Raw genomic sequence first — 17,068 nt, 5'->3', positions numbered from 1 at the left:
GTTTTTTTTATTTTTTTTTATTTTAATTTAGTTTCATTATTCAGTTGAACATCATTATTATTATTTTTTTATTATTGGCATTATTGTTTTACAGTGTTGTCAAAGCAATAATACACATAGCCTACATACAAAATCAGTGGTATTATTATTATTATCATCATCAGTAGCAGCTGATAACTAATAAATAAATGCAACTTAAGTCACTTTGCATGAAGTGTCTGCCAAATGTAAAAATGTAAATTATTATTATGTAGCCTATTGTTGACAATATTGTATGTAAAACAGTCATGTCAATTTTTCTTTTCTTTTCAAAATGGGTGTACAATATGTAAAATAACTTGCTGTTGTATGGTTGTTCTAGGTCTATGACACATCCCTCTGTAGAATTAAACCTGTCCTGGATGACTAATATCACTAAATTTATAACTAGTTTATCACATAAATTAGTAGAGATGGGACTGTAAGGATAAAAAATACACAAGCACTATAATTGGAACTGGCCACACCAAAAATAGCACCTAAAAAGCTATCCAATCATCATGTAGTGACTGAAGAAACCCACACATGCACACTATCAATGTCGTTGCATTATGAAGGAACACATGGGGGAAAAAAACTGAGAGCAAATTTCTGATGGCCACCTCGAAAATAAATGATCCATATGAGGTGCCTCCTCAGCTCTGAGCTCTGGAGAGGCTGAGGCAAGGTTTGGAACCATCTCTCTCCTCTGGATGAGAATTCCAGAAGGTTCTAATGCTGACACTGATGGTTCCATAGCCACACAGTGAGAGAGTACAATAGCAGATGAGTTTTGAGTAAGTCTGTTCAGGGATGGAGCCGGGGAGACTGCATCCAGGAAAGAGCGCTTATGTCATTAGGACTTGTGTGAGGCAATGTTGTGAGCTGTCGCCATGGTTGCCTGATGAATGATGAAAAATGTAAAAATAGCGGGCGCTACCCGAGTCCTTCCAAAAGCAAGCTTTGTCAATGCTCTGTGGAAGAAGTGTGAGATGGCGAGAGGAGAATAGGAAAGAGATTGAGGAGATTAAAGAATGGCCAATGTGCAGGAGAAGATGTTAAATTGCTTGCTAGCTTTTGTCGTAAATCCACTGTGCGTTAGGTTAGAGGGGCCTGCCTGAGGCCAATGTCACAAGAGACCCCTTAAAAAATCTAAGTAGGAAATTCTCAGATATTAAATATTTGTTAGTGATGATATGATATAAAAATCTGTAAATAGACTATTTTGTTTTCGGGCTAAAGTACGCCTCACCCTTATTGGCAGTTTATTAGTATTTTCATGTGAGTCAGCGTTTAACTTAATAGCAACATATTTGCATTTTTCGATCTGTATCACCTTGTCATATGTGAGAATTATGTCCACATACTTTGTACATGAATTTGTATTGCTGTGGTGAAACTTGCACACCGCAAAATCGAGAATGTGATTCTTTTCAGATTGAATACATATTAAAGAAATGTGGTGCTTTTGTGGAGCTTACAGGGGTCATATAATGCCACTTTTACGAGATCTAAAACACACTCTGGGGACATCAGAGACTTAGGTTTAGGTTTAGCTCAAAATACCGAACAGATAATTTTTATAGCATGTTAAATTTGTCACTTTTCGAGGGTGAGCAAGAGCGCTCCGTTTTTGTGTGTCCCTTTAAATGCAAATGAGTTGCTGCTCCTCTAGTAGAGGGCGGAGTTTCAAGAGCTCCTGTTAGCAGCGCTGATTACCTCACGACTCAGACTCACTGAAAATGTCAGAAACTGTTCTGCCTTTTATGTTAAAAGTCGGACAATGATGGAGAGACTCAAGAAGTGACAACGTGTAGAATGCAACAGGACGCTTCTGAATGGTTAGTTGATGAATTTATGTAGCTGATGTGGAGTTAACTATCTTAAAGTAATTGATTAGCATATTCTGTCATGATAATCTATAAATCGCTAGTGTGGGAACTGTTGTAAGATGCCTACAGAGTCAGAGAATATATGCTGCATGAAGATAGAACAGGTATAGTTTAGTTTAATTACGATTATATCTTGTCAGGTTGCCATCTATGACATGCTATTGCATTTCGTTAGCCTCATAGCATAATTGCCTAAGTCATTTTTTGGCCAAATTGTGATATCTGCCTTTGAAATATGATCTGGCTATGAGGCTAACGATTTGTGTTATGTACTGTATTGCAATAACATGGCCTCACCCCCTTTGTTGCGTGTTCTTGGGGGTGGGGTTTATGTAAATTTTAGGGTTAGTGATGTCACCAACCTGGGAAAAAGCTAGTTGTAATTCTAGGAAACAGAGAATTCTTTAAAAGAAAATATCTCCCTTTGCTTTGAACTAACTTTGCAGATGTTGTTCATGCTCTAACAGCAACATAACACACTAACTAAAGTAAAAGTGAAATCGCAATGAATCACCCCTTTCAAATAACATAATTTTCATTTTTGGGTGAACTATTAATTTAAAGGGAAAGTGTATATTTTTTACATCACTAATGCCACCAAACAAAATTTCAAAATTAATCATTGCTTTTAAAGGGATAGTTCACCCCAAATCAAACATTCCATTATCTTTTATTCACTCTCTCGTCGTTTCAAACCCATAAAACTTTGATTAATCTTTGAAGCACAAGATATTAAGATATTTTTAATGAAACATGAGAGGTTTCTGTCCCTCCATTGAAGGCACAGGTTACCAAAAAGGTCCAAAAAGGTCATAAAGGCACCATAAAACGAATCCTTATGAATCAGCGGTGTAAAATCCAAGTCTTGTGAAGAGATCACTTTATTTGATGAAACACGTGAGCTCAAACGTGCATGTTGAATGTGATGCAGCAGGAGTTTCTGTGTTTACCATATGTCATGCGCTCTCTGTATGTGAGTTTATATAACCACATATGTGATTAAAAGCCTAAATTAAATCTATGCATCATATAAAGCCTTGGTTCTCTTTATAGGACTTGGATTAAAACGCTTAGATTATATGGATTAATTTTACATCGCCTTAAGAGTTTGGAACAACATGTGAGTGAGTAAATGACAGAATTTTCATTTTTTTCTCTTTAAACAGGTTTCCTGAACACTCCCCTTTTCCGCCATTGGTTAGCTAAACCGATAGCTCCACCCAAAACTCAGTCTTCTGAAAGTGCCACATTAATTTGGCATGAAACATAAGTTTTTTCTTCCCTATTGTGATGTCAAACAGCTTCTCGGACAAGACAAATGTAGAGCGGGACTTGATTTTGCCCATCAGGAATTGATTAGATAGTTGTGCTGATGTCATGTGAGTGACAGGTTGTCCTCGTGTCAGTAAACAAAGAAGAGAAGAGATGTTGGTGCAAGAAGGACGGGAAATTATTTTGATTAAAGATTACAAGGGCACATTAAAGGGTTAGTTCACCCAAAAATGAAAATTCTTAAAAGTGCCCTTGAATGAAAAAATTATATTGGCATAGTTAAATAACAAGAGTTCAGTACATGGAAATGACATACAGTGAGTCTCAAACTCCATTGTTTCCTCCTTCTTATATTAATCTCATTTGTTTAAACACTGTAAATACTCAACACTGTACAACACCGTTATGTAAGAGTCGGGGTGTACGCCCCCAATATTTGCATATGCCAGCCCATGTTCCCAACATTATGAAAGGCATTAGACAAGGGCAGCCAGTATTAACATCTGGATCTGTGCAGAGCTGAATCATCAGACTAGGTAAGCAAGCAAGAACAATAGTGAAAAATGGCAGATGGAGCAATAATAACTGACATGATCCATGATATCATGATATTTTTAGTGATATTTGTAAATTGTCTTTCTAAATGTTTCATTAGCATGTTGCTAATGTACTGTTAAATGTGGTTAAAGTTACCATCGTTTCTTACTGTATTCACAGAGACAAGAGCAGTCGCTATTTTCATTTTTAAACACTTGCAGTCTGTATAATTCATAAACACAACTTCATTCTTTATAAATCTCTCCAACAGTGTAGCATTAGCCGTTAGCCACGGAGCACAGCCTCAAATTCATTCAGAATCAAATGTAAACAATATAACAGTATACAATACTCACATTATCCGACGCATGCATGCCGCATGCATGACGAACACTTTGTAAAGATCCATTTGAGGGTTATATTAGCTGTGTAAACTTTGTTTAGGCACTGTTTAAGGCAAGCGCGAGCTCCGTGGGTGGAGAGCACGAGATTTAAAGGGGCCCCACAGCATAAATCGACTCATATTTAATGATGCCCCAAAATAGGAAGTTAAAAAAATTAATAAAAAAAAAATCTATGGGGTATTTTGAGCTGAAACTTCACAGATACATTCAGGGGACACCTTAGACTTATATTACATCTTGTAAACGTTCGATGACACCTTTAATTACTGACACCCTTAATTACCCTCATGTCCTTCCAAACCTGCAAGACTTTCATTCATCTTTGAAACACAATTGAAGATCTTTTTGATGAAATCTGAGAGCTTTCTGTCCCTCCATTGACTGCCTTTGCAACTACCACATTGACGCTTCAAAAAATTCATAAAGAGATCGTAAAACTAATCCATATGAATTGGGTAGTTTAGTCCAAATTTTCTGAAGAGACATAATGGCTGTATATAATGAACGGTTTGAATTTAGACTTTTATTCACATGTAAACATTCATCAACTCACACAAACGGAAGCTCAAGCATGTTTGATTGATGCATGCAAGAACCAATGAGGTTCATTCTTGTGTGTTACGCAGCACGTTTGAGCTTTCGCAAGATGTTCGCTCTTGCGCGACAAGCAGGTTCGGATGAGCTTCTGTTTATATTCGCTGATCGTTTTTTATATGTGAATAAAAGCCTAAATTCAATCTGTTTATCATATAAAGCGATCGAGTCTCTTCAGAAAATTTGGACTAAACCACTCAACTCATTGATTAGTTTTACAATCTCTTTTTATCTCTTTTGAAACGTCAAAGTGGTAGTTGCGTAGCTGTCAATGGAAGGACAGAAAGCTCTCAGATTTCATCAAAAAGATCATTTGTGTTCAGAAGATGAAAATCCTATGGGTTTGGAGCAGTGATTACATTAATTAGAGTCATTAATTTCATAATTTTCATTATTGGCTGAACTAACCCTTTAATTAAACAAAATAATTATAATGATGTGTAAGGATAGATCATTTTTTAACAAATACTGTAATTTTAAAGGAAATCAACCTGCAATTGGCTTACTTAAAGTTAGGAAATATTTGTAACCTTAAAAAACATTACAGACATCACCTTTAAGACACTGTTTGCAAAATGAGTCTGACAGAAATCTTCTCAGCCAGTATCTGTTACCAAACCTCTGCCCCTGCCAAGCTGCCAGTATGTAACCGGAGGAGTGGCGTCATCTCCGGGGAGAGATGTGGGCATGGCCTCTCACCAGAATGATTAAGCTGCAGGTCTGCCCTTTCTCAAAAAGGTCGCGGCTCTGACGGGTTTGACTTGTCAGACAGCTGGCACAGGTTGCACTGGCAGCGCTGAGAAACCGAGACTTCTGCCCACCACTAATCCGTGTGTTTACAAAACATCAGCATGTATCACTGCATATAATTCTGCTTCTTAAATGCTGAATAAATGGCAGTAATGCAGCACTTATCTTTAGTTTCTTCTTATCTGAGCCTACCAGATATATGTTGATCCTGTTTGTTAAGAGGGTGGTGGTGCTGTAGCTTGGGCAGAGAAAACTGGCTGTCAACATCAACCACACACAAAATCTCTCTCAAACCGTGCAGTTCATAACCTTTAATGGCGACCCACCAGATCAAATATCATTATTCACACCTCTTTGTTCCATTTTTGTCTACCTCTTTCAGAAAATAAATGTTTTTTTTTAAAGTAAATAGATTAAATAAATGAATTAGCAAGTCTGATTCACTGATTCCCACACTGTTACCGGTGCATGAAAGCAAACATTCGTAATGTGTCTGCCATTTAAATTGTCACTGCATAAATTTAAATAGGTAATTGACTCTTCTGCAATGTAATTACTGCAGACATGTCATGACGCCTACACAAAAAACAACCAATCCCAACGCATTTGCGTTTTAGGGATCTGGCTTATACAAACCTGTTGTTATAGTCACGAATTGGATTTCTATCTCTGGATCCAAAATAGAGTGTTTTTTTTTTCTATTCATATGCTTTTTACAGCTGTCTAAATAAAGCTTGTGTGCTTATCTGACTCTAACTATTTAATGTTAGTAGCCAACAAAGGAATTTTATTCAAGGACAGAAATACTGCAACGTCTAATGCGAGTAGCCTTAATGGGATGAAAAAAAGTTTATTGTTATTCATTTTTTGATTGCACGTCCATTATGGTGGATGAGTAATATTTGGCATTTAATAACAGGCCTAAAAAAACCTCATCCAAAAAGAGTTTGGGTCAGCAGTTCGTGTTCACACCACCCATTTGAACATATTTCCATATATGTGCAAAAATGTGAGAGACAGCAGAGGCCTAATGATCATATTTTGGTCAAACTCGCTGGGCTTTTCCAAAATCCATGACGCAAATCCAAATAAAACTATTGAAAGAAAGAATCTAAGGCACTGTTAAAAAGAATTCCCTTCTCTCATCGCATTATCACGAAGCTGCAAGACCAAATCACATATAGACGTCTGTGGAAAAAAACTAAAGCTATCCAAATGAAGAACTGGTAATGCATTTAGCTCATATAGTCAATACAGCTAAAAGGGATTTATTCACATTATTCAGTTTTCTTAGCAAATCAAATGTTCTGTAGCTCCATTTTACATTATTTTACAATTTTAAATGTATATTGTATGTATTTGTTTTTCTAATTTTGTACCCCTTTTACAAATGGTTGGCAGTTTGTTGAATTGATGCAATGCATCAAGGCCATTTGTCATATTGTATTCCACCTGCAGTAACATCACCTTGGAGCTAGAGGGAGCTACTGCAACAGATTACATTGACCTCTGCTGGACTCAATCTAAAGAGAATTATTAATAAATCACTTACATATGTTCAGCACTGTAGTGTTAGAGGAAATGTGAATGAAATTAATCCCATAGCCATCTACAGACAGACATAACATCCATATATATACTGATTTAAACAGCAAGATATGAATATAGGCTATATATATATATATATATATATATATATATATATATATATATATATATATATATATATATATATATATATATATATATATATATATAGGTCACAGCATTATTCACATTAAGGAAGTGTTGGAGGTCTGTATGGCACAAACCTGAGATGTTGTAATGGCACTGAATATCGTTTTATGTAATTAACATGCATTTACAATGTAAACATGACGAGTAATATTATTATTGCTTGATGTGCTTGACCGAATGGTTTGATATTATTGGCAAAATATTAAAAGTAATTTGTCATACAAACATTGTGAAACAACATGCTTATGCAGTTCCAGTACTTTCCCAGTTCAGTCTGCTGTACTCATCTCAGTCTAGAAGTCTCAGGAAAACCAAAGCTTACAAACTCAGACCGCAGTCAGTCTAAATTAGAGCGTCTGTTTCAGACTCCACCCATCAACCCACTGATGCCTGCCTGCAAAAAATGATCTTATTTCCTCCTCCCCTGACACTTACAGTGTTCAGTGTACAAATGTACCGTTTATGAACTATTTGAGGTTTAATTGCAGCCTTAATTTAAAAGTGGTGGAAGACAACCTGCAGTGATGTGTTGTTTTTGACAAATTTGAATTTACTGATAATGAAATGCATACATTTGAAATAACAGAAATGGTTGATGGAAACAAAGAAAAACCTACATTTGCATTAAGTATTAATAAAAATGGCAAAAATTAAAAAGTGCACTAATAATAGAATAAAATGTGGTACACAATTAATTTAATAAACATAGTGTAAGAGACTATGACTGACTGATTCTAGAGACTGTGGTCTTTAGCCTCCTTGTTAGAGCGCCCGACTCCCATGCCAGCGTACCCGGGGTCGAGTCCTGCATAGAGCGGGCGGTTCGAACAGGAGGGGCCTAATACAAAAACAGTGTTGTGCTGTTTTGCTTGTCACTTTCTTTTATTATTTCTTTTTTTTTTTTTTACCTCAACCTATTTATTTTTCGTATTCTATTGCCTATTTTAATATTTTAAGTATGCTTTGACAATATTGTAAGTGATGACAAATAAAGCTGTCATATCATTATTGTTATCGTTATAATTATTATCAGTAATAATCAGATAATTATTATACTATAATAATTATCAGTCTGATTATATCATTTAATTATACAAGTATGTAATTACTAACTAAATAACAATCAAGGTAAGAAATTAATAAAAAAAAAGTAAAAATAGATCGTGATAATAATAAATAGTTGTATTAATAAACAGATCTAAGTACAGTCAGTGACTGTCTCTCTCTACAGCAGTAGGGAGTGAAGGCTGGTTCTTGGAAGAGCCACAGCCTGCGGAGTCAGTCACATTCTTGGCTGGGATTCAATGACTGAGCCAGACACACACAAACACTGAGTGAGAGAGAGGGAGCGAGCGAGAGAGCGCGAGAGGCTGTGCTCACTGACTCAGTCATACTGAACTGCAGGGGCAGAGGAGCGGAGGCGACGCGCCGTGTCCGGCTGCAGCGATCTCTACTCGCAGGGAAAAATACGGATTTAAAGTTCGCGGATTGTGTATTTGACTCCTGATTTTGACGTGGGACAAGTTCGGCTCCCCCGTGGGATAGTTTTGCTGCAACTTGCGCGCTTTTGCTTGTGTTACACTTGAGTTTTCTGTACGCGTCTGTCTGTGGATATGGACAGGAGAGAGCCCGCTGCAGGGGAAGAAGACACGCCGGTGGTAACCTTCGTCTGAGTGGGGATTTGATGAAGCCCTATCGGCCTTCTTGCGCTTGTTTTCACAGACTTGGATTTAGAGACGCGGTACCAGGACCTTTGAGTCGTATTTCTCGCCAGACGCTCGGTTTCAACGACAACGCGGTGTGCGAAACATGGAAACAGTAACACGACAGAGTTTCCAGCCTCACCCGGGACTGCAACAAACTCTCAAACAGTTTCACCTGAGCTCCATGAGCTCTCTTGGAGGACCGGCCGCTTTCTCGGCCAGATGGCAACACGATTTGCTCTTCAAGAAGGATGGCAAAGACGTCCCGGAGCCCGTGCTGCATCTCCCCCCGATGCAGCCTCCTCCGGTGATGCCAGGGCCGCTCTTCATCCCGTCCGACCGCTCCACGGAGAGGTGCGAGACGGTCCTGGAGGGCGAGACCATCTCGTGCTTTGTGGTGGGCGGCGAGAAGCGCTTGTGCCTGCCGCAGATCCTCAACACGGTGCTGCGGGATTTCTCGCTCCAGCAGATCAACTCGGTGTGCGACGACCTGCACATTTACTGCTCGCGCTGCACCGCCGACCAGCTGGAGATCCTGAAGGTGATGGGCATCCTGCCGTTCTCCGCGCCGTCCTGCGGACTCATCACCAAGACGGACGCGGAGCGCCTGTGCAACGCGCTCATCTACGGGGGCACGTACCCGCCGCACTCCAAGAAGGAGCTGTACGGCTCCATCGAGCTGGAACTCACCGAGAAGAGCTTCAAGATCTATCACGAGTGCTTCGGGAAGTGTAAGGGTCTGCTGGTCCCGGAGCTCTACACGAGTCCCAACGCGCCCTGCATCCAATGCATGGACTGCAGGCTCATGTACCCGACCCAGAAATTCGTGGTGCACAGTCACAAATCGCTGGAGAACAGAACTTGCCATTGGGGCTTTGACTCGGCAAATTGGAGGGCGTATGTGCTCCTGAGTCCGGATTACACGGGGAAAGAGGAGAAAGCGCGTCTCGAGCAGCTCCTGGATGACATAAAGGAGAAATTTGACTTCGCCAATAAATACAAGCGGAAAGCATCACGGGTGAGCCAGTTTGTTGCATTTTGCGCTGCTCTAGTACGGGGAGAACTGATTAAGTTTTGTTGTAGTGTGCACTGTAAGTGTCAGACGTCTATGACAAGCCGTTTCACCCCTTTAAACTAACTAGTGCCTATTTTTTTATTAGTAGCTGCTGCTGGTTTTTAAATGACCAGCAGTAAGCCAACAGTGACTAGTACCATCTTTTCCAATTTCATGAATAACCTTTCAGTTGATGCTCATTCCAGTAGTGACAAGAGCCTACTAAATTAGTAATTCATTGAAAACTATTGTTATGCTGCTACTTATCTTGGTAGTAGCAAATATTTGCTTCAGTGCTTCAGACATCAACTGTTCACTTCCAACTATATGTTTTCCATCTATTTCCTATTTATTTAATATGTATTCATTCTGGCTTACTAGAAATAGTTTGGCTACTAGTATCTGTGACGGTTTTCCTAGAACTAATTGGATCATATTAATTTCTTAGACACTATTGATTTGTCATCAGAACATTTTTTCTTTTGTCAAATCAAATTGTAGTTCAGAGAACATAATATTTTGAGTTTTTGTTGATGAAACCAATCACCTACATTGTATCAACTCAAATTTTTAATTTCAGCGAACTCAATTTTAAGGCAACCAGGTTACTTACTTTAATTTAAACCAGCAGTTCTTTTTCTACAGTGTACTAGAAACATTTTGTACTGAACAATAAAACAGCTATTCTGACTCGTCATTGCATCATGCAAATAAAAAAACAACTGAAACTAGTGACATAATTATGAGTGATATTGAAACTTTAGTCACTTTTGGATTACTTGTTACTAGTAATTCAAAAATAACTATCAGAAACATAAAAATAGATATTGTTGAAATGGCTTGCCACAGTCGTCTAGAAATGAATGCCTGGAGAAAGGCCAAGAGTGTCAGCTCTTTGGTGACACAAACTTCAGACTTAACAGTAAGTAGTTATTTGGCAGACGTACAGTGCGCTTCTTATAGGGACATTCCCTTTGGCACAACCTGAGGTTAAGTGCGACGGGGCACTGTGGCGATGTCCATGAATCACCTCTGCTGGTATTCAAAGCAACAATCTTAAAGTTGGCAGACTAGATGTTTTAACTGCTAAGCCACACCACCAGGGTGAAATTTGTATGTCTTAAGTTTTGCATTGGAATATTCCAAGTAGTGTCAGCTTCCCTCCTTAGATGAGTGCTTGGAAAAGGGCCAAGAGTGTCAGTTCTTTGGTGACCCAGTCTTCAGACTCCAGAGACTATCATGATATTGGTTTCCCAGTCCAAATGTTACAACCTGATATCCGGGACGGGGGTGAGATGTGGATTCTGTGGGCGGACATCAAGATAGAATAGCCGTCGCAGTGGCCTAAATTTAATGGCATGAAATATTTAACATGAGCAGACTGATGCAAAAAATCAGAGAGCATTTCTGGGCTTTACTGAATTTAATTGACCAATAACTAACCCTCAGTGTCACAACCTCTGTCCCGTTAACCTTTACTGTGGATACAGTGCTGACTGCGTAAACAAACAATCATTTAGAGCCATTAAAGGCTGCTTGTGGTCTTCATTTCTCTCTCTGTCTAGTGCTTGTTTTTTTTATCATCTCGTTCCTCCATCTGTCTCTCTCGAGCTCAGCATGACTTCCACATGTCCCACGGCAACGGCGTCATGTTATGGTAATTCCGAAATGGGCCGTTTAGCTATCACAGGTACTTGACAGTGGATGTGTTTTTAATGATCGGACCATTGAGGGTTTAATCACAGGGCTGCTGAGGGAAAAACCTGCTTTCTGAGCTGCACTCCAACCAAGTTTGCTGCTTAAATATGCATCATTTCTGGGTATTTTTGGAAGGAATAATGCGATAAAGCAGTCTCGGGCTGATTGTTTTATGTTTATCTGCTTTGGGTTGTCTCCAGTCTCGGGTTACTCGCATGTGTGGCGGCTCTTCTTACCCCTGGGGCTCTAATGCTTGACTCCTGCTGCAGACAGGGTCCTGTTTGTGAGGTAGAGGATTAGAGGAAAAGTTTTTTAGTAATGTGCCCCCCTCCAATACACACACACACACACCACACACACACACCACACACACACACACACACACACACACACACACACACACACACACACACACAAACAAACACTCAATGAATGGCAAGCCTGGTCATTTGCATGAACTGTTTCCCTTGAATGGAGCTGATGATGCAGGGATTGGAGTATTGTGGTGGAAACGGAGTATGAACCAACAAAGAAGTGCATTCACCAACATCTCCTCCCTCCCATCTCTCTGTGATCAGCCCTCCACCACCTCCAGCTCTCACCCAGTTACTTTCCCTTTATGAATAGAGCGAGAGAATGTAAACCGAGGCCTGCGCTCTAGCGTGTTTACACACATTTGCCGTTTTCTGTCTCTTTTTGCACGGACGATGTGTGTCATAAGTGCTTTGCAGATTGAATGGGCCCTTACGGTGAATGACGTTGGCTCGTTAACATTGAGTTGTTTCCTTCGGTCTCGAGTGAGCCCGAATGTCCTGGAGCTCTCTGCATTATCACATTATCAGACCCCCCACAGCAGGCTTTTATTCATCTCAAGAGCTTTCCTGCCTCTCACCACACACAAGAGGGAACACTCTCAAACCGTCTGGAAACGGAAGTGGAATATATCAGTATATCCATCTAGTGAGGGGAGATTCGGTGTATTTTTACATACGCCCGACCGCCTGGTCACTCCTTTGCCAGGAAGAGTCAGCGATTTGATATTGATGACTTCATAATGGCCTCCACACAATTTCAGATGTTTGTAGAATAAGACTAAGGCTTGAAATGTGCTTGATGCGAATGCTTTGAGCTATGCAAGCTCGATTTCACGTCATTGTAATGTGAAATATGTTGGCGTAATTTGCAATGTGACATGGTGAAATGCAGTTCTCTGCCTTGCTGCAAGGGGCACTGTAGTGAGCGTCAACGTAAACCGTCTTCTATGGTCATCTTTTTCTGTTTAGGTCAAATATGGTCTGTTTAATGCTACAGTAACACTGTTATTCAATTTTTAAAAAGGTTTTTCTGTGCCACAAGAACACGTTAATATATATATTTTTATTATATATTATAAATATATTTATATGTTATACTAATAATGAGATATTAAATATATATTTTTAGTGTTAATACACTACCATTCAAAAGTTTGGGGTCGTAATATTTTTTATGTTTTTTAAAAAGTCTCTTAAACTCTTCAAAGCTGTATTTATTTGATCAAAAGAACAGTAAAAACAGTAATATTTTGAAATAATTAAAATAATTGTGTCCTATTTGAATATATTTTAAAATGTAATTTATTCCTGTGATGGCAAATCTGAATTCAGTGTCACATGATCAATGTCAAACTTTCTAATATACTGATTTGATGCTCAAAAAACATTTCTTATTATTATCAATGTTGAAAATGGTTATATGTGCACATTTGTATGAATTTATGCATTTGCAACCTTGCATATCAAGTATTCCACATGCAAGTGATGTAGATGTAAAAGTTTGTATACTGCGTTTCTGTTGCCGTCTGGGCGATTGTGACAGAGCTGTTTTGTTTTTTGCTGAGTTATTTACAGATCTTACTGTTCCTCATCTGTGAAAAGTAGTCTGGCAGTCTCTCGCTCACTCTCTCTGTCTCTGGGTGGGGTGAAGGAACTTCCTCTTTCTCTGCTGCTTGCTGAGGGAAGGTCACAGACTGTGTAGTTACTCAACCTCCCTCGACATATATGTGTGTGTGTGTGTGTGTATGTAAGTGTTTGTGAGTACATGTCTGTCTGGTGATTTCAGTCAGCAGCCGGAAGACACAGAAAGACAGGATGTTCAGTGTCCCTCGCTCAAACGCACAGTCATAATTAAGCGTAAAATGTACCTAGCCATTATGTTCTGTCAAGCTGTCTCAGGTCCAAACGCATCATCTTTTAATACTCTGTGGTGAAGAAAATTGTGTTACGCTTGGCTGAGATCTTGTTTAAAGGGTTCAAAAGAGTTTGTCAGCTTGGCAAACAAGGCTTGAGTTTGCTGTACTGTAGTATACAGGTTCAAAGTGTAAGTCTAGGTGTTGAGTTGGCTTCATGAGCTATCATGATTACTTTATACTGATAAAACTGTCTGGACGTAATTGACAGGAGTGACGCTGAATGATTAGGTGGATTAAGGACAAAATAGCTTGAGGGGCCGTTTGCACGACACGCTAAAAACGGAAAACTTTTTATGCATTTTGGCTGTTCATTTACATGACAACAGCGTTTTTTGGGGGGCCTGAAAATGCAAACTTTTGAAAACGGGTTTCAAAGTGCAAGTTTTGGAAGGCGATACCGCTATTGTATCTGTGTAAACTGCAGAAATGGAAATTTGTGAAAAATGGTGACATAATGCACATGCATATTATGTGTTCAGTCTATAGGTGTATAGGTTTTCTTTAAAACAAAGACTACAACTACTAGAGCTGGGACAATACATCAATTCGTGATTTGCGATACAAAAAACCTGGAGCGATTCTGATATTTTCCGCTGTATCGTGTTTCTCGAATCGATTCTGAGCTTAGTTTTTAACAGAAGATATACGTGCTTTAGAAACACTCATACACCATCTGCTTCCAGTTCCTTTATACACACCACCTAAACCTAAAATAATCATTCATAAAGTTCAAAAAGATTGAAGCGAATTACAAGGGTGCTCGCAGTGGGCTGTGTTTACATCAATCTCACATCATAAAAGCATTCTGAGCCGAGGTGCAAGTATATTTACCACTTACATGATTCAGCCAAACGTACAATCGCTCTCCAGCACTCTTCTTTGTGAGCATTTGAGTGTGCAGTTAAAAACTAGCCTAGAGCGCCATCTGATGTTAAAACTAAGCTCAGGATTGATTCGAGAGAGAAAATATCATAATCGATCCAGAATCATTGTATCGTGAATCGAGAATCGATGTATTGTACAGCTTTTTTAATTGTTTTTGCGGATCCGTGCGAACAGGGATTGTTTATCGTTTCTATGCCAAAAAAGCAAAGGAAAAACTTTTCGTAGTTTTTAGTACATGTACCTTAAGACTGTAAACAAGCATAGTAAGTGACTAAATGCCTTTTTAATGATACTCAATTTTAGAGATTTCAATTGATTAAAAATTAATTTATTACATGGTATGGTGATGAATAAATTAAATGAATCACAAATAATCAATATTTGATGAGAACTCCAAAATGAAGATCACTTTCATACATTAATATGGCAGACGAAAGCATTAAATGGACAAAAAGTTGTATCGTTGACATACAGGACACAGATATCTATTTTACAGTTGAGTTTATTTATCCGTCTGAAGTAGACTTCACACAAGATGCATTTTTTGCATTATGTCTCCCTTATTTTTAATTAATGGATTTAAATATATTTTAAATTTATTTTTTTAATTAAATGTGTGTTTTTTTTTGTTTTGTTTTTTATTGATCTATTTGCACTAAATGAATGTGTTAAATTTACAGCCCTGTTGAAGTTATATTTTTTTCACTGCACGTTTTTTTGCATTGTCAGATTTGCTTGATGAAATAGTTGGCATTTTCGCTTTTCAGAGCTGTAAGAAAGCCCATATCATGAGCATTTCCCACTTAGTCATGCATTTGATTTCCCCCTCTGAGTTTCCTGTTAAATGTGGAGGCGTTTTATCAGGGGTTATTTAGAGAGTTTTGGCAGACGGCGTGTTCTTGCCGCCAGTGCAGGAAAACCGCAGCTCAGTGACGGGAAGGGAGAGTTGCGACAGCCGCATTCCAGGACAGCCACTCCCAAAGTGCAGGGAGAGACTGATTATGCAAATGAGAGTATGAATGGGCATGAAATGAATGAAGCATGCCCTCTCACTCTCTTTTTCGCATTCGCTGCGTGTCTGCCGGCACACTTAGACACACACACAGACACACACCTGCTCGGTATCAGAACCCTTCGCCTGCTGACTTCTCGTCTCCTCTACAATCAAGTGTTTTTTTTTCCCTTTCTCTCGATCTTTAATTCCCCCCAGGTGCTGGAAGTGGGTAGTAAACCCCTCTAATCATCCAGTCATTAAAGCAGAATTTAACCGCTCTCAGCCTTTGAAGCCGTTTTCTCACTTAATTGTTCGCTCTTTGGAAACAAAGCTACGTAATTTACTCTAAATCACGCCCTTGAAAATGCTTTTGATGAACACCTTGCGTGTTCATTTTCTTTCTTCCGTCCTCTGCGTTCGGTTCGGCTGACTTGTGATTTTTATTTTGGAGGGAGATAGTGGCATCTTTCCAACTCCCTCTATACCACCCCCAGCGCCTCAGAGAATTCTGGGATATCTGCTGGAGAACTGAGAGGGTGCAAGAGCTTTGGGAGAGGAAGCCAGTTCCCTAAGGGGATATTAGGTATGTCCCGTCTCATTCGCCAGGCATATCGCTCTTAAGCCGCACACACACATACACACAGCGGATGGCTCAACTCGCCTCAGCAGCAGCTGGCCCCCGGTATGCATATCAATGGCTGCAACGCGAAAAGCTGCATTTGCGCATTTCTCTGCCTCCCCTTCAGAATCCGAGGGGCTCCACGGGTACGGATAGTCCTGCAGCTGCCGACGATATAAACCAGAGGGTCCGTCTGAGAACCGAGTTGAACGGCTGTTCTGAGACCTCACTGGTCAGAGTCTTCATAAGTATGTTCCAGAACTTGGACTCGTGAGGTCAAAGACCTGCGAGGCAGAGAAACGGACCCTGTGTTGTTCAGTCGGTTACTGATATGAACAGGCTTTTGTTTGGATATCCGCAAGGGTCATTTTTATTGTTGCGCAAGAGTGCCAGACGAGAAACCCGAACGGTTTTACAAAGTATGAAACTCTGCGAAAAAAAAAACCATGGTAATCTCTTGCTTTCATAACAAGGCTCATTCTTCCCACTGATCCTGATTTAAAAAAAATCCCTCATGTAGTCCTGGGTGGTTATTAAATTTGACGTCTTTTTTTCAGGAGTGAGCAGCAGCTGAGTGTTCTAACGAGTCTCCTTTAGGTGCTAATTAAGATTTTTCAAATAGTCTGTCACTGACAAGCCCGAACTGATGGATCATAACTGTGATTAACCGGGCAAAGGGAG

General features: G+C 39.4%; 1 protein-coding gene across 1 annotated transcript in view; it reads left to right on the top strand.

Annotated features, from left to right (window-relative positions):
* Nucleotides 1-8,572: 8,572 nt before the first annotated feature.
* Nucleotides 8,573-17,068, top strand: part of skia (v-ski avian sarcoma viral oncogene homolog a) — a 71,365-nt gene continuing 62,869 nt past the window's right edge. Inside the window, exon 1 of the mRNA XM_067394630.1 lies at nt 8,573-9,925. Coding sequence (XP_067250731.1) covers nt 9,014-9,925 — 912 coding nt within the window. The 5' untranslated portion in view covers nt 8,573-9,013. The remainder of the gene's footprint in view (nt 9,926-17,068) is intronic.

Source organism: Chanodichthys erythropterus, chromosome 9 (assembly GCF_024489055.1).
Source record: "Chanodichthys erythropterus isolate Z2021 chromosome 9, ASM2448905v1, whole genome shotgun sequence".
NCBI classification, from domain to species: domain Eukaryota; kingdom Metazoa; phylum Chordata; class Actinopteri; order Cypriniformes; family Xenocyprididae; genus Chanodichthys; species Chanodichthys erythropterus.
This window is presented reverse-complemented; position numbering and strand designations above follow the sequence as displayed.